The sequence below is a fragment of the Podarcis cretensis genome (genome assembly GCF_951804945.1).
Source record: "Podarcis cretensis genome assembly, chromosome: 4".
NCBI classification, from domain to species: Eukaryota; Metazoa; Chordata; class Lepidosauria; order Squamata; family Lacertidae; genus Podarcis; species Podarcis cretensis.
The window spans coordinates 35418995-35437501 of NC_137173.1; the positions used below are offsets into that span (position 1 = coordinate 35418995).

The 18507-nt window shown below is 41.0% G+C and overlaps 1 protein-coding gene across 1 annotated transcript in view; it reads right to left on the minus strand.

Annotated features, from left to right (window-relative positions):
* Window positions 1-18507, minus strand: part of IMPG2 (interphotoreceptor matrix proteoglycan 2) — a gene marked incomplete at its 5' end in the record, with an annotated part of 58954 nt that overhangs the window by 8973 nt on the left and 31474 nt on the right. Inside the window, 9 exons of the mRNA XM_079972180.1 lie at window positions 327-1657; window positions 1913-2240; window positions 4783-4847; window positions 5965-6209; window positions 6554-6571; window positions 7966-8024; window positions 11314-11472; window positions 13433-13518; window positions 14012-14061. Coding sequence (XP_079828306.1) covers window positions 327-1657; window positions 1913-2240; window positions 4783-4847; window positions 5965-6209; window positions 6554-6571; window positions 7966-8024; window positions 11314-11472; window positions 13433-13518; window positions 14012-14061 — 2341 coding nt within the window. The remainder of the gene's footprint in view (window positions 1-326; window positions 1658-1912; window positions 2241-4782; window positions 4848-5964; window positions 6210-6553; window positions 6572-7965; window positions 8025-11313; window positions 11473-13432; window positions 13519-14011; window positions 14062-18507) is intronic.

Sequence of the window (18507 nt, forward strand, 5' to 3'; positions counted from 1 at the left end):
CATGCAAGCGGGATGAAGCTTGCATACTTTGCCATTAGTATGGGCAGGAATAAGTATTCTTAACAATTTCATTTGATATTTTGTTTTGCCACATAGGTGTAGTCTAAAAGAGGAAATAATAAATCTGAATAGAAGTATCTGAATGTGAACTATCACAGCAGATCAAGGTGCATTTTAGTCACTATAGTAAACAAAAATCTAATGTGATGTCACTGGCTTGTAATCATTTGTGCAAAAGGTGTTTCGAACCACCCTGTGCATCTGGGTTCTACTCACATGCTAAATGCACCCTGGCAAAAAAAACTCAGTTCAAAACTATATCTTACCAGCTCTAAGAATCTCTGTTCCAGGGCTTTATATTCAGGGGAATTTTTATTAAACAAGTCCTCTGAAAACATCATGTTGGTAACTCGAAGACTAAAGAATACCACTAATGCGCGTGCAGGGACAGTAACATTGCTGAGGTTTTCATGAGTTGCCCCAGCTACACTGGCCATCTCTGTGGAATGGGCACTTGTAGAAAGCTCCACATGACTTTCAGTCATATGTCTTCCTTGGTCCTGTTCTGTAACTTCCAGATCTTTTGCGATCAAATCTTTTTCCAGTTCTGCAAGGATAACTGTGGATTGAACTACAGTTGGCTGTGTGGTGGGCTTGTCAGAGAGGGCATGGACAGAATACTCTGTAAGAGTCAGAGTTGAGGAAGAGCTTACTTCACTGTCAAAACTGCTAGGAGGAGTATTAGTGATTAGGATTGTACCAAACTCTCCAGTGAAGTCACTGGGGCCAGTTGTCATGTCTTTTAAATAAGGTACCAAGGTTGAAATTTCAAAATCAGTTGATGCTATTGAACTTGTGACTTTAGCTGCAGGCCGATGGGTAGAACTTTCAGCAGAAGGAGTAACAACAGGCTTCAGAGCAATTGATCCAGAGGCCTCTTGAGCCGTTGTGTCAGGGATCTGCTGTTCTACTATAAAATTATCCAACACTGGGCTTTCCCCAGAAGGTTTTGCTGTTAAAATTATTTCTGGTTTATCTAGCGTACTCCATGGAGAGAAGCTATCAGGTGGTGTTATTGTAATGGTTATAGGTAGATAGTCTGTTGGTGACAGTTCTGTTATGATTTGGTCTTGAATTCCAGTTATTTCAGAAATGATTTCACGATCCTCACTGGAATCTTCCAGTTGTGTTATGCTGTAGGTCTCAGTCAATGTTGCCATAACACTTTCTACTGTAGGGCCTTCTATTTCAAGAGATGACAGAGATACAACTTCATCTGGGAGGTCTTTAGATGTGTAGTCCTTTAAGGAAGGCAATATATAATCTGTTTCCTTATAGTCATATACACCTGATCCCTCTGTCTCCAATGTAGGTCTATACCAAGGCCATATGCTTGTTTGTGGTTCTTGTCCTGAACCAGAAGCATAGTCATCTACGTGGTCTTCTATATATACAGTGGGTTGCAGAGTTTCCTTTTCTAAAATTGTTGGTAATGGTTCTTTAGTGCTAGGCTCTATGGCTGATACAGAGGCCACTGGTGATAGAGGAGCAAGAGGAGTCACAGAATCACTTGTGGGTGGGATGTCACTTGGCACAATGTGAGGGGCAGGACTTGAAGGCAAAAGGAGCTCTTCCAACTCTTTAGAATCCTCAAGCCCTACAAATAAACATATGCAAAGTTAAGTAGTTCTTATAAATTTAGCTTATTGGATTTTATTTACTCAAATTCTCTCCCCCACCCCACCCCAGCAGATTATTATTATATTCTTTCTCCAGTAAATGCCGTCATCTCTTCAGGTTACAATGACTCTTGCTTACACAGGGAGGGGGCCCTAGACAGGAAGTAACTCCCCAAGCTTTCTAAGATCAGACATGTAACTCTGCTGCTACCAAGCAAGACAAAATAACATACCATCTTCTAATGAAGACAAATCAGAAATGCTTTCTAAGTCCACAAGTGAGTCAATCTCTAATGCTGTTGGCGTGACAGGATGCAATTTCTGCTTTTCATCCACAAAGAGCAGATCGTCTGGGGGAATGGTGATATCAGATTTTGAGAGGAAAGGATCTTTTGGTGTTGAACTGAAGTTGCCCAGAAATCCATCTGGTCTTAACCAGATTTCATTGCCATTGAACTGCTCGATATCAAAGATGAAACCTGGCTTGGTAAAATCAAGTGGCAAGATGTTGCTTACAGTTGACTCATCCGCAGAGGGCCATTCAGATACCACAACACGATCCTAAAATTCAGATCCATAATGGTTATAAGCCATTATGATTGCCCATATTACCTTACAAATCACAGTGCATAAACCCCAAGGCTTACTCCCACATTCCACCACATTAATAAGCTACACACCAAGACCATAAGTGACCTATGAAGTTTACCACACAATAATTTCAAAATTACTGATCAGAAGTTGTATCTAGCACTAGTCTTACTCAGAGTAGACTCATTGAAATTAATGGACACAACTAACTTATATCCATTAACATCAATGGGTCTAGTCTATGCATGTAGCCACCATCTATAAATTTGTATTGTCCCATCTGGAGAACCAGGTGTGGCGGGTGGGGATTCTCTGTACCACTTTGCAGGCAACTGATTAGCTGCACACTTTGTCTAATTACCATTCTGTTCATTTATATTCATCCATCTTCATGTAGCCATTAGTTGACTGCCATTGAGCATTGCTGACACAGTACTAGAAGGAGAAAGTGCTAGATTCTCTGGCCATCAAGCTTAGAGATGTGAGCAGAATATACTTCTGATCGGGGCGGAGGAAGGGGGCAGTGGGGACAAGACGCCCCGGGTGTCATCACTGAGGGGGGTGACATTCAGTGTTCCGCCCGTGACTCCCAAGCCTACCCTGAGCCGTCAGGGGAAAAGGGGGGAGCTGCGCCGCTTTGCCGGTGGCCTTCCCCCCTTCGTTTTGACAGCTCGAGGGAGGCTTGGGAGTTGCAGGCAGGCGGTGTGCCATTGCCCCCCCGCTCCCGGACTGCTTCCTGGGGGGGGGGGAGCCTCCCCTGAGCTGTCAAAAGGGAGAGGGAAGGAATGAAGGCTGCTGGCAAAGCAGCATAGCTCCATCACACACACACACACACACCGCCCAGGAAGCAGCCTGCCATGGGCAGCTCGCTCCACCCCCCCATGGGTGGCTCACTCCACCCCATAGGTGTCTTGCCCCTGGGATGCTCACTGTGGCACCCCCCTGGCCCTGGCCCTGGGTGCACAGCATGTGTGCCACTCCGAGTGCTGGAGCAGCTAGCTCCACCTCTGCTTCTGATCTGCATGTAGTTAAATCAATCTCCTATTTTCAACAAACTGTGCTGTCTTAGTGGCAGAGATGTTACACAGTAATCAGACAAAGCTCCAACAGCTCTTTTTTGTAAAGTGCTCTCCAGAAGCAACCACAGTGTGCAGAGAAGTTACAGGAAGCTGCTTAATCCCTACCCACAATTGCTCCAGCTCAAATTGCTCATTTTCCGTGATTAGAAAAAGTGTATAGATGCATGTTTACCTTTAATCATGCACCCGGAGCTCTGTGGGGTGGGAAAGCAGCTGGGGAATTCAGAGAATAATATAGCCAGTGGGGAAAAGGTTCAGCACCTACACACACTCCTCTACTCAGAACTTCCCAATCATATCACTGCTCTTCATTCAAAAAGCTGTGGGGCATCACTGTAGAAGACAGAAGATGATCTCTCCTAATGCCTGACTCCCACCCTTCTCCCAATCTTCATTGGCTGTCATATGAGTAACTAACATTTTAAAGGAATGTGAGCAAAACCATGAAAAGATAGTACTATGTAACCTAGAGAAATGTACACAAGTAGCAAAATAAACACAAAGACTGGGAGCAATTACTTTTCAATAGAAACATTTGGAGCATTTGCATATGTCTGCCAGGAATTACACTTCATCACTTACTTAAATTCAGAGAGATGTTCCTGTGGCATCTAATATTATTCAAGAATTCTCAGAATGGTACACTACATTAAGAAATGCAATATGATGCTGGCAAGTTTGGATTTTTATGCACAAGCTATTTGAAGAATCTACAAAATACGATAGAAATACCACTATGCAAAAACAAATTATTTTCCAAAGCTTTCTGCCAGCAAGACTGCATATTCAGTCTAATATTGTACCTGTTTCATGGATATATCCAAAATAATTTAAATGACTAAGAAAGGACTAAACCCTGTATGAAGTACTTATTGTTACATGAAGGATTTGAGAATATTTTGATTTCCCCCCCCCCCAAGAAAATATTTGAGTTTTACCTTATTGTACTTGAATTATTCAGTTAACTTCATAAGTGGCTAAAGGGCAAAGAACTGCTAGAACAAAAATGGCTTAGTGCAAATGGCTGAGCCTCTTGGCTTTCTGAAGAGAGATTGTGCCTCCTTTGACCCTCCCCGGTTATTTTACTGCTGCACCACACTGAGCTTAGCCATAGTTTGGTCCAGCATATCAACCAAATTCCTGCTCATGCTTTAACTGTTTACAGACGAACCACGAGTTGTAATCAAGGTTCGTCCCATGGTACTTTATGTCATGTGGTTTTTACAGGAAAGTTAAACCATGAGCTCAGGTTTAAACTAACTGCTAGGCTAAACTACAGATTAGCTCAGCACAGGCTGCAGCAAAGTGACTGGGGATGAGCAAAGGGGATGTGGTCTCCTCTTCGGCAGCCAGCAGGCTTATATGTTTGCACGAAGCCAAGGTTTGGCTTAGCATGATGTTTGAACCAGGCCAATACAAAAAAACGAACTTACATCATCAATGGGCCTAACAGTAATTCGAGTCGGGTCTTCTGTTACAGAAGAGAACACTTCCTTTACTGTGAAGACAAGAAACAAGGAAGACAGTAATGTATCTTAAATAGAGTTCTAAATTGCTTGTGATCTTAAGTGCGCTGATTTCATTTCCTATCTCACTGAAGAAACACGCATGCTTCTAAGCAACAATACTGCTAGTAGGAGTTCGGAGAATGGCAAATGTGCACAACTCAGCTTGCTCTCCGGGGCAAGTGCACGACTAAACTCTACTCTACTTGAAGAGTACTCTATGTACATTTTGTACTCTCTAAATTGATAATCACACAAAATAGTTACAGAATTTGATTGCCCAGTTTTACTTTTCTTGAGATTGTGGTCTCCTCTGGCAAAGGATTAGGTTATTTTCAGAACAAAGGTTCTGAATATTTCCTAAGACTTAATGTGTAGCACTTTCTCAATAGGGTGTATTAAACACACCCACCCACCCCTGCTCAGTCCAGAAATGCTAGAGTAATGCCCATGTTGTGGCTGGAGCAAACAGAATAGATACATCCACTGGCATGAAGAGACTGAGGAAAGCAGCCACAAGATGCAAATTAGCTTATTTCCCAGGATCCACTGTGGTTTCAAACTATACTAGAACACATTTGGTTCATTTGCAACCTGCACTATAATGAGTTGCCTAAAAGCCAAACTAGAAGTGACGTTAAATGTGTATTTGCGTCTAAAGTGTGTTTCTATGAGTGTGTCAACTGAGGGATCCATCAACTGAGAGGACTGATTAATTATCAGGAAACCTGGAAATGGAAAGAAACATCTAATGTCATATACAGATTGGTTCTAAGGGCAGTGGCTGCAGAGAAAAGCAACACGTGTTAGGCTTCTCTGCAGTGCTGTAGAAGATTCTTTGATGAATCACTTTGCTAGCATCCTGAATTGATTTCCCTTGCTCAGTTTTTTACTCTGTAGCCCACTTCTCAGCCACCCATCCTCATATAATGCATATAATGGGGACGTGGGCAAGGACTACTTGGCCATAAATTCAAATACATGAGGCTTGATCTAGAGAGACAAAATAGTGGCTTTGGTTTAAGAGCTTGAAGAGGAAACCCATAACAAGTCACAATCTATTAAATTCCTGGGGGCAGACGTTGCACATTTTTCTTATTTAATACACACCATTAATGAGCTGGAGAGAGTCGGGGTCCAAGTTCAAGGAGGCATTCTCAAGTAAAGCATTCTTATGAAGGATTTCAGCAATATAATTTCTGAAGTCACTGACTGTGTAAACAACGGTGGGATTATCTTCCATCTCTAGAAAGGCGTTGTCTTCCACTTTGTTGGACTGGAGGTTAATCAGGTCCCAGGTGGCATTGCTGATGGCTTCCCCATCAAAAACCACAGTGTACAGAACCTCCACGCCACTAAATGTTTAAGAAAGGAGCTGTTAGAGAGAAGGATGGATGGTACTACTGTTCTATTCTTTCAAAGATTCCATACCCAAGTCACAAATTATATTTCATTCTGATCTTTCTCTCCAAATCTGATAATGGCTAAATACTTGGGAACTGAACTTTCACAGGCTAAGTGGATTTATTCACATGAACAAACATAAAGAACCTGGAAATGCATTGATCTCAACAGCTTTCAAACAATATCCTGCTGCTATAGTTTGGCTCCATCTTTTCACTGGAAAGGGATGCTACTGCATATAAGGAAGGAAATTAATTAGCTATCACACAAGTAAGCATTTGAAGGTTTTGTGTACCTTTCATCCTGAGAAGATCTAAAAGTGAGGGGAGAAGGGAAGGCAAGAAGTTAAAATGAGGTTTTTCCCCCATATGTAAGCATTACCATTCAGTGCACCTCTCTAGCCCCTGATAAGCTAAAGAACACATATCTGAAAATATTTGTTCATGGTTCATCATTATTCTACTTCCATACTGCAGCAAACTTGAATTAAAATACACCTCAGTTCATTTTTATCAGTTTATCAGTCAGAATTATGCCCTTGCCCACAGTATGTTGTGGTATACAGAACATTTTGAATTTAGACTGCGTACAGTACACTCAGTGCAGCCCTGAAACTCGCAGTGTGGTGTTTGGATATCTCCCAAACTAACAAGCTGATTGTGGAGAAGGCACAACATCATACAAATGTGAATTATTATCACTATATTCCCCTCTTCACCAGAAGATTCCAGGCCACGTCACAGCAGTGTAAAATAAAAATTAAAAACAGTTTAAAACAGTTTACAACCACAACCAGTCCTAAAAACAATGTAACATAGTATCAAAGGCCAGAGCAATTGATCATGAGAATGATTGGTTCTGCTGTAGACAGAATTATGTCATCCACTAACATTGTTATAATTTTTAAATGGAGGAGAAGAAGAAGGAGAAGAGTTTGGATTTGATATCCCACTTTATCACTACCCGAAGGAGTCTCAAAGCGGCTAACATTTTCCTTTCCCTTCCTCCCCCACAACAAACACTCTGTGAGGTGAGCGAGGCTGAGAGACTTCAGAGAAGTGTGACTGGCCCAAGGTCACCCAGCAGCTGTGTGTGAAGGAGTAGAGACTCGAATCCGGTTCATCAGATTACGAGACTACCGCTCCTAACCACTACACCACACTGGCTCTCAAGAGAGAAATAAAGCAATGGACTTGTATGATTTAAAGCACATGACTTTCCTCAAATAATTCTAGGAACTATTGGCTGTTAAGGGTGTAGTATAGCTCTGAGAGGGGTAAGCTACTGTTCCCAGAATTCTTTGTGGGAAGCCATGTGCTTTAAACACATGTGTGCATGCAGCCTATCGTTGGTCCACTTAAGTGGATTTAGGTCCACATAATGCTGTGCTCGATAGTGGTCAGTGGAGGATTGTGAAAATAATTAGAATTACTGTACTGAAATCTGTACCAGTCTGAAGAAAGGCAACATTTCCCTCGTATAAAAATTGTGGGTTTTTTTAAATGACATAAATGGGGCATCACTTTTCTACACGTTGGAAAATGTAACATATGAAGACACCCTCATTTTATCAAAGGAAACCAAACTAACTCACAACACAAAACAAATGAGTAAGTCAGCAGCGGCAGTATAAATGTGAAGTTTTGTACCAGCAACTTTGGCAACATTAATAGAAGAAAAATGTTTTTATATTACAGGATATCATACCTGAACTCAGTTACATGGATATTCTTGTATCCAGGCAGCCCTTCATATGCATTTTGAATCTATTTGAAAGACAAGAGACAAAGATTATAGATCCCTTCCACTGCCCAAACCCTTTGTTGTTCCATCTAAATATTCACTTATTGCTCATTGTAGTGCAGGTTCTGGAGGCCAAGACTCTAGGAATAGTTGCATGAAAGATATAGCATTTTCCCTTTTGCAGTGTGTCCTCCTTTATGTGAGGGCTGGAGTATACACCTGCCCCCTTTTTTCTTTTCTTTTTTAAGCAGCAAATGACTATAACCTCTGCAATAAAGGATAATGTATAAACTGTGTGAAGGGATATCAAGCTATCAGCTGGTCTTCAATATGCTAAAATACTAGGATGTATTCAATGTAGTGCAACCAAACAATTTCCCCTCTCCTCCACCCATGAGCCCCTCAAATATGTTCCAGGGACTCCCCAACTCTCCATAGCAGATTTAGAGGGGGTACAGGATGTGCATGGGGGTGCACAGGGGGAAGAGAGGGGAAAATTCCCTTGCACTAATCCTTGTGCTAGTGCAGAAATGCAGTTTAATACTACCCAATGCTATTTCTTCCCTATGTACATAGTGTTGTAAGTTTGCAGAGGGCGGGTAGGCTGATTCCCTTCTAATTGCTGAATCCAACAAGAATTCAATTGCTGGAGTAACCAGGCAAGTTCCTTGGTAATAGCCTAAGTATGGGTCATCAAAGTAACAAAGGAAGTGTCTCTGTGCCAGAAGTTAAAAGGGTGGGGCCTGCTCTGTCAAGTGTCAGTTGGAAAGCCAAAAGGCAAAGCTGAGGTGTGTGAGCTAAAAGCAGGAAGCAGGCTGGGCAGCTGAGAGGCAGAGCCAATACTTGATTCTTGCTGAGATCCAAGGTCATAGCTATGGGAGAAGCAAAACCTTCTTGGGGTGTTAATGCTGCGAGCCCCTCCATCGTAGGCTTGGGTTGTATATATGTGCAAATAAACAATATCTCATAAGACATCACAGTCTCCGCTGCCCCTCATTCTGAGGAAACCGAACCCTGGAAATCCTTTGATTTGAGAGGTGTGCAACAATATAATACAGTTTAGAAAAAAGACAGGTTTACTTAAATAGAATGTAGGTTATGCACAGCTATGAATCCTAAAAGCAAAGTCTGCTAAGGTTTAGAAACGAAAAGCAAAAGAATTGTAGAAATGCATCCCACAGCTCGAAGAACAAGGAAAAGGCTGCTTCATGTGCATTCACAATAAAGCAGAAAAGCAATTTGACCCTTCAACTCAACAGAATAATTCCTTTCCATTTTTTAAAAATCTGCTTTTGAAACACACTTTGCCCAGAATCAAAACCATCCAAGTGCTGCAAAATGGGAAGGGTGTCTTTGTCCAAGCACAGAAAGAACTAGGCAAAGGATGAAAGGGCCATTCAGATGCCAAGTGGCCTTTGTCCGATCAGACATTTCTTTCGTTTATAGTATGGCACCGTTACTTGGCCACGTATGTAGGAAAATTAAGACGTCTCTCCTAATCTGGCCATGTATAACAGTTGCAGTGGTTCTCTTTGGCTGTGGGATAGAATTTATCTATTCCCCATATGATACAGTATCTGTCAGAAGATGAGTCCCAGTATATTGAATTCAAAAGGGTTTGCCAAGGCATGATCCAGGTGAGTTGGGGGGGTACTATAATTGTTACTGTTATTTCACAGATCTCACAATAACAGCTGGACCAAAGTGGTTAGAGAGGCAGTGGTGATCAAAAGCACATAATGCTATTGGCAACTTAAGGCAGGCCCAAACTAAAGAGACATTTGGAAGGTGCCCAGTCGTGCATGTGAGCGCCTTAAAATGATTCCGTCACCCAGACCAACTTGCTTTTATAAGGAGGGAAAGATCAAAACCGATCATTCATGTCGCTTATAATATAAACAGATGTTTGGTTATGAGAAAGGGCAACAATTGTGAGACGAGGAAGGTTTGGTTACAGTAATAATATGAGATCACAAAGAACACACCTGCATCTGTGAGCTCAGATCCTGAGAGAGCAGGGGAAGTCAGGAAGATTTCCAGATTCCAGAGGGTTTGTTTTCCTCCAGTGCCAACCTCTCTCAGCAAGGATGCCAGATGCAGAGAAAAACAAGTCTCAGCTCACAGAACTTCCTTCACCAGAAGGTAGAAGGAAGGGATGAGAGACCTTTCTGTGGTTGGATGGGTGTGACAGAGAAAGAGTGGGACAAAGCTTAGGGGCGGAGCATCTCTTGTAGGCACAAGGTCTCAGGTTAAATCCCCAGGATCTCCAGGAAGAGACACTTGTAGAAAGTACTGAGCAAGATGCACCAATGGTCTCACTCAGTATAAGGCAGCTTTCTATGTTACTAAAGGTTTCAGTACTGAAGAGCTGGAAGGATTAGTCTGCTCCTGGTGCATGTCACTTTCCTAAGTCCTCTTTCCACTCTATTTCCTCATGAATACAAAAATTCGTAAACAAGTACATACATACATATTTACATATATCAGTGCATGCATTTCTAAATGTATTTCATTGTAATATATACTACATCTTAGTACTTTTCTGAGTTTAAAATTACAGTGGTACCTTGCAAGACGAAATTAATTCATTTTGCGAGTTTTTTCGTCTTGCGATTTTTTTCGTCTTGCGAAGCACGGATTTTGGAAAAGCTTCAAAAATCACCAAAGTCTTCAAAAACTTCAAAAAAGGCTACCACACCGTGTGCTATGAGTTGCTCCTCGAAGTCAAGTCGCAACTGCACCCCCTGAATGCACGGTTTCAAGAAAAAGGAAACAAACTTGCAAGACGTTTCCATCTTGCGAAGCAAGCCCATAGGGAAATCCGTCTTGCGAAGCAACTCAAAAAACGAAAAACTCTTTCGTCTTGCGAGTTTTTTGTCTTACGAGGCATTCGTCTTGCGAGGTACCACTGTGTACCGCAAAATTTTTGAGAAGTGTAGTCTGTAGTGTATTTATATTTCAGTCCATATATTGGGCTATGTACACACTATGCCCGTGGTTCCCAATGTGGGGCACATGCCCCACAGGGGGGCAATTTGATTTTTAAGGAGGGCAATTTGAGAATGAGTTATTAACAGTTAATGGCCTTTTAGGCTTCCTCCACGTGAATAGGACTTTAATTACTGAATCATAAAAATTACATGTCATGGGGGGGCAGGCATTAGGATTTTAGAGATGCTTAGGTGGGGCATGGCGAAAAAAAGGTTGGGAACCACTGCACTAAACCATTAAAGCACATTCAAAGCACATTTCCCTTCTCAAAGAATTCTGGGCATATATAGCATATCAAAAAAGTACAAGTAATGCAATTACTTCAGAAATAAACTGCAGCGAGAGTTGCTGGGATTCTTCAGTAAAGGGGTCGCTCAGCTCAGTGGTGTATTTCTCCTCAGGAAGAAGAATGCTGAACTCAACCATCTGTTCATGAGCTGGGGTCACCAGTTTCTCATCTCTCTTTATCTCATTATTGATCTGATGAAAAAGAAATTAATTTTACTTAGCAAATTGTGGTTAGAAACCATCCTTTCACCAGTACAGGTTAAACACCAACTTAAATTCATACAAAGGGGGCTATTCCTCCATTATACATGCAAAGGGTTCCTCACGCGATTACTGGGCAGCAAGGCTGAATTGCTGGCTCTGCCTTCAAGGCTGGGTGGCTTCCACCAGCTCCAGCCCCAACTTGCCATGTTAGGCTTTTCACCTGCATACAGTTACACCTATGTGCATAGATCTCTATGCAAGTAGGCTTCACAAGGAGCTGAACCCCTGGAAAACTGGGATACAAGTTCCTGGGGAAGCCTACTTACATAGACAGTCCTTCAACAGAGGTCCCCGCCTATTCCAGTGATGTTAGTGGAGAGAAAGTCATGTGATCTTGAGGGTGGAGCCAGCAGGGCAGTAATTAATTGAGGACCCTTTCACATAGGAAGGCTCTATTGTGCCACTTGTTTCTGGTGCAATGCTTTTCAAATTTCTACCTCTTAGGCATAGGAATGTGGTTGAAGATAAGACTCAATTTCCACTGCACCTCGACTAGAAACAAACAATAGTTTCTGAAAAACAGTCAAAGGTGCTATGGAAGTGTCATAGTTTCCTATAATGTACTTATTTATTTCATTCAGCTGCTATTGCTAGTCAACCACTTCTTATAAGGTTTTGAAACAATGCACAATCCTGCTAAACCTGCTTACCAGAACAGAAAGTGAGGCAAGGAAGATATTGGGGAGTGGTGATGTCAGGACATATTGGGGAGTAGGAATCAGGAAAGATGGGGCTAAATCAAGGGAGGTAGGTGGGGTTAGGGGAGAAGAAAGAAAAGGTATTTGCATCTCTTATTTGTCTTGTAGGCGTAAGGACCAACCAATTTGGATGACTTTTGTCTCCCTTCTAGACTTTTAAGCCTATGAAATGCTATCAAACACTGCATAGAAATAGAATTCTTTCTAAATAAAGTGCTGGATTTTCAAAAGTGTCAGCCTTCAAGGATTTGGAAATAAAAACATATGTTACACATCATCTTGGTTACACTTCTGTCATCATCATTGTGATCCCACCTTTCCTTCTCCTCAACAGAGACTCAAGGTTACAAGCTAAAATAGAAACAGCTTAGAAACATATAAAAAGCAACCACTCCTACACACACACACACACACACACACACACACACACACGTAATGATCACATAAGATAATTACAATAAAATCACCACAACACCAACCCTTGCCTTAAAAGCAGTCAGTTCCCCAAAGCCTGTTGGAACAAGGAAGTCTTCACCTGCCACAACAAGGAGCCTGTCTTACTCCTCTAGGTAGGGAGGAAGTTCCAAATTATGGGAGCAGCCACCAAGAAGGCCCTTTCCCAGGTCCCTACCAAGTATGCCTGTGAGGGTGGTGGGATAGAGAGAACAACCTCCCCGAAGGTCTCAGAGCCCAGGCAGGTTTGTATGAGGCAATGCAGTCTTTCAGATAGCCTAGACCTAAGCCGTATAGGGCTCCATAGGTCATAACCAGCACTTTGAATTGTGCTTGGAAACAGACTGATAGCCATTGGAGCAGTTGTAACAGGGGAGTCATATGCTCCCTATAATTTCTAGAGCAGGCTTCCTCAACCTCGGCCCTCCAGATGTTTTGAGACTACAATTCCCATCATCCCTTACCAATATTCCTGCTAGCTAGGGATCATGGGAGTTGTAGGCCAAAAATACCTGGGGGCCCGAGGTTGAGGAAGCCTGTTCTAGAGAGTGCCTTAAACATGAAAGACATTTTTACTAAGAAGCATTTTTATTGGCTGGAGTTATTTACTTATTTGTTTTGTTATTTCAGTTTGTGTGCTGTTCTTCCACATAAACCGCTTGACAAATCTAGAAAGGAAAAGTGAATACAGTTTCTTATCCCCAAAACCAGTCTAACAAGGAGCTCATTACACATACTTCTGTGTCTTCAATTTTGTCAGTGGTACTCTCTGAAGGACTCTCAACTGAGACCACATCAGGTGGTGGAACATTGGCAGCTGCATCTAAGGTGGAAAACATGCAATACATACCCTTAGTCAATTAATTCATTGCTAGACGGTATAAACAAAGTTGAAAAAAATGAAATCTGCCAACCTGGGGGGGAAAATGTCTTGAAATGTTCGCAAAATTTAAAAATGGTGGTCACTGTGATTCAGTAAAGCTACATCAGACATTTTGTGTTATTTTTATGGTTTGCTTCATGACAATGTGGCAGGAATAACACTGACTCGAACCTGAGCCACAACAACACAAATACTGACTTGCCCTACTGCAGCTTAATCACAGCTTTCTGGACACACGCAAATATGCCCCTTCTAATTTCAGATATGGCTCGAGCAGCTCAGTGTCAACCTCCATGTACCCACAAGACACCAAAGAAAGGAAAGTCATGAGACCCTGCAATCCTATGAATAAAGATGTCCATCACTAATTGAAAGCCTCAAGTCTTCTTACTCATTTACTGCAAAATTAACATATGAATAAAGGAGAACAGACCTCTCAATGTGGTAGCATCCCCAGTCGGAGAAGGCGTTGGCAGCCCAAAACTGAGAACCAAAGACAACAAAAGGATTAAGTGTAAAAATGGGATTAAGTTTTCTTTCAAAAACAATCTTGCCCTTAACATGTGTAAGCCTCAGGGACCTTTTAACAAGCTGAGGAGAATTGCTGAATAAAATCCTCATAAAACTTTGCTGGTTCATGTTGTGTGTGTGGGGGGGGGGGTATATGTGCATCACTCGTAGGTTGTATTCAGTGGACCCCATAAAACACAAGAGATGGGTTCAGATAAAATATGAGGAGTGCAGAGTTTGGCGATCTCCCACAATGTTTCTGGTACTTTTCCAGCCCCAAAACTGAGTGTGAAAGAGGCAGTGGCCTCTCACTATCCTAGTGTAATAATATCTCACCAGCCACCATTCCATGGTGAGGTGTACTTTGCAACTTGTTCTTGACATAATGATGATGATGATGATGATGGTGATAAAGCATTAGTGGTGGATTTATTCTGCTTGAATTGATTATGTGATGCTTCCCCAATGCTACCCACATGATTACTGCCCAGAGAGGCTATCGTACAACATAAACAGGTCAAAAATGAACCAGAACATCTATGTTATGAAAAGTTATGGGATTTCAGCAGGGAGTTACAGGATATGAACTGACTGGAAGGAAATGAAGCAATGTGACTGTCCCAAAACTTTTGTAGGTGCAAACTTTATTGAAAGCAACACCGCACATGACCACTCTGGCAGCATCTGAATAGGGAATAACAACCAGACGTCTGGAGGGGCCCATAGTTCTTTGAATTAATCATAAGGAAGAATTCACTAGCAACAGAAACCCAGTTAAGATTCTCACATTGGGACTATAAATCCCACCTCTTTGTAAGATGGGGTACAGTCCTTTTCCCACGCTGAACACCACACGTACAGAATAACATGGTGCATTTTGTCCATGCAATAAATATGCTTGATAGAGATGGTTGCCACAATATTTCCCTCTAGCAACAGGAATTGACCATATTGTCTCCTGACATCTTTAAGTCTACGTTACAGTTCTGCATATATATTGTCATGGCCAATCCCACTTAGTGCAAATGATGGTTAGATTTGCCAACATGTAAGCCAACTCCAGGAATAAATTTATGGAATGTCATGTATAGTCATCATGTAATTTTGGACTTGGAGAAAACTGTTTGAATTTAGGAATCCAGTACTAAAACCACTCCCCATAAATGTTTATCTGGCACCTTCTTCCAGCAATACATTGCACAACTCCAAGAACACAGGAAGCTGTGTCGTATTATTTGTCCATCTAGTCCAATACTCTCTGACTGCCAGTGACTCTCTAACATCTCAGGCAAATGTCATTCCTGCTGCCTGATCATCTTTTAACTGGAGATTTCAGGAACTGAACATGAGATTTTATACAACATATTCTCTACCATTGAGCTGTGATCCTTCCCTCTTTAAGGGAACTTTTCTGTTGTTGAATTCCTAATAGAAATAGGACCTATTTCCATATTATTAGATTAAATCTAAACAGCCATAACTTAAGCACATTTATTTCATGAGTTTTTAAAACAGCATAAGAATATAATAGTTGTTGGGCCATTTCTTAATGGCAGCCCCGTAATTCTTTTTTCTTTGTCAGCAATAAATTAAGCAAATATTCAACCAATTCCTAGAAGGAGAATTAAGAAATATGGCAAACTAATCCAGTCTTGTTTGTCGTTTATCCAGGTTGGATGCTAAAGAACAGCTTTGCGGCAAGATGCACAAATTTAGGACATGTTGATACATGAGACAGTATGATACAGCATATGGGAACACCAAGATAGGTTAAGTGAGAAGTGCTTTCTCCAAATAAAGCAACACCTTTCACATTTTACCGTGGGGAGAGATGAGTGGTTTTTTACTTCATACATTATAAAGGAATGCAAAGGGGAAATACAAGGGATCAGTACTTCCTCTGTCTCTCCTAAAACCAACCAAGGCACTGCTGATTGAGGTGTGATTTTGAATGGTGTTGTTCTTGTCTAAATCAAACACTATCTTCATCTCTGCACCACACTATATGTGGTTCAAGCAGAACCAGAACAGGCTAAAAGACAAGAAGACACAGCTATTACAAAGTTCACAGGCTGTCATGTTGCTGCTGTTTATACATTAGCTTCGATTATTATATCATTAGAAAACCTAATCATTTATTCTAGCGACCTATTTTCTATTTAAAGAATAGTTTTGATCAAATTACAGCTTTCTCTCTATTAGCAATTTCATTATTAGTTATATAGATGAATGTTGGATAGGAAAAGATTATGACAGCAATTGTAGACTAATAGTTTGGAAAAGCTTTTTCTAGAAGAAATGGTAAAATTTAATTTCCCATATAATCATGCCTACACCTACTAAATAATAAAGTATAATTTCCAGTGTGACAGAGTAGGGCCAGCCATTAGGCAGAAAGAGATAGACCAGTTCAGAGTTTGGAGAACCACTAAAAGGCAGCAAATTGTCACTTGTTATATTTTTACTACCATGGAAGCCATTTGGATTTTAAAATCTAGATAGAAATTTTGAACTAATTTCACCATGCTTCTGACCCAAGAGTATTCTTCATATTTTTGGACATCTTTTTCTTTCTTCCACATGATTATAGCCTTTTGGTTTAAAAAAATAATGCACACCACCACTTTCTCAGAGAGAAAAACCACAATCCACCACTAGCTAAATCTCATCTTTAAATGATAGTATTAAAAGCTGTGTATGGTTCTTGAAAGAATGATAATAGCTACATTATAAGGAACTTTTTCGATGCAGCGTTCAAGCTGGAAGAGCTTGATAGTAGTAGGATGTCATTGCATAAATAGTAACCCTTTTTGAGGGAGGTTCATTTGCACAAATGATTCATTTGTGGTTCATTTGCACAAAATGAACCACTACAGTGTGCATTCTCTCCTGCCATTTGTTTCCTGCTTTCCCAAAGTTTCAAATTTATGGAGGTTTTAGAGTATCCCCAGCTTGCTAAGACCCCTAGATGCACGAGCTGGATCCATGATGCAGAGAGGGAAGACCAAAAAAGGTGAATACTGTGCAGAGAGGGGAGAAAGGAAACAGCTACCCTGCCAAGGAAGTAGGTTCGCCCAGTCAGCCATCTTTCGTTGGCAGAGGGAGTGAGACTCTCTCACTAGGGAAGCCTAAAATTATTCTCTTGGTCCTGAGTGAGGCCTCCTCATGGGTAGTGGCCTGCTTGTGACTGAAGTAATAAAGACAGGGAATTGACAGGACAAACACATATAAAATAAAAAGGAAGGGGAAAGCATAGAAGGAACACCCTCCATGTCGCCTCATGGCCAGAGAGGGAACCAGGAATCTCAGAGAAGAAACTGAGTGATGATAACTTCCCTGCTACTGAAGCAAATGGGGCCTAAGCCTTGTTCTACACTTCCTTTTCTCACAATATGTAAAAGACAAATTATAAATATTTCTATCCCACCTTTCCAAATAAAATTTCCAAGGTGGCTTTCAATATGGTTTTAAACAAATAACAATTTATTACAACTGCAGCTGCAGAAGGAACAACACCACCTTTCCCCAATAGCAATGGATCCCACATAAACCATTTAACAACCACCAAATCACTGAAAGCCACTAAAACCATAGGCCAACACTTTTTTTAACCTGCTGCCCCCCATCCCACATCATTAAAGGTGTTACTATGCAAAGTGATTGGCACAACTAAGGTACCAGCACTGAGAAGACCTGATTAGCCACCCCATCTCTCCACAGAAAATAATATAGAAAAACAAATGTTTACAGTCAAATAGTCTTGTTTGTTTTAATTCACAATGAAGGAGAAGAGAGCTGCAGGGTTTAAAAAAAATCAACAACAAAATAACAACAAGAAGTGTTTATGTAACTTTTAGTATTACGCAATCTAATGTTGTTATATTTAAAGTAAAAAAAATGTTAAGGGGGAAATCACATAGAATGTAAGAGGTAACAAATTTATCCCTAAATGCATCCTGAAGCCAATGACATAACTTCTGGACAGAACCTGGTCTATTTAATTGCCTAATTTTTCTCTTTAGAGTTCAATTATATTACAAAATTAAATAGTGGTGCTTTATTGGTTCAGAGGGGACATAACACACCACAAACTTTTATTTCTCTTGCAGAATGGGAATTCTTGTGAAAGCGCAGATCAAGGTATAGGGTCCCCAGATATTGAAAATAAAATATCTACTACCTGTTTAAATTAAAATATGGATCAAAATATATTTTCTTTTCCTTTGTTCTACCCTTGCTGCAGAACACAAAACTGGTGAGGTAGATTTTATCTTCAGTTATGCTTGTCCAACCCAACAACTTCGGTGAGAAAAATTTGGTCCATGGAGTTCCTATCATAACTTACTTATAGATAAAATGATAAATAACAATACTATAATATCTATTGCCTACCTGCATAAATGAAGCTCTGGATCAGCT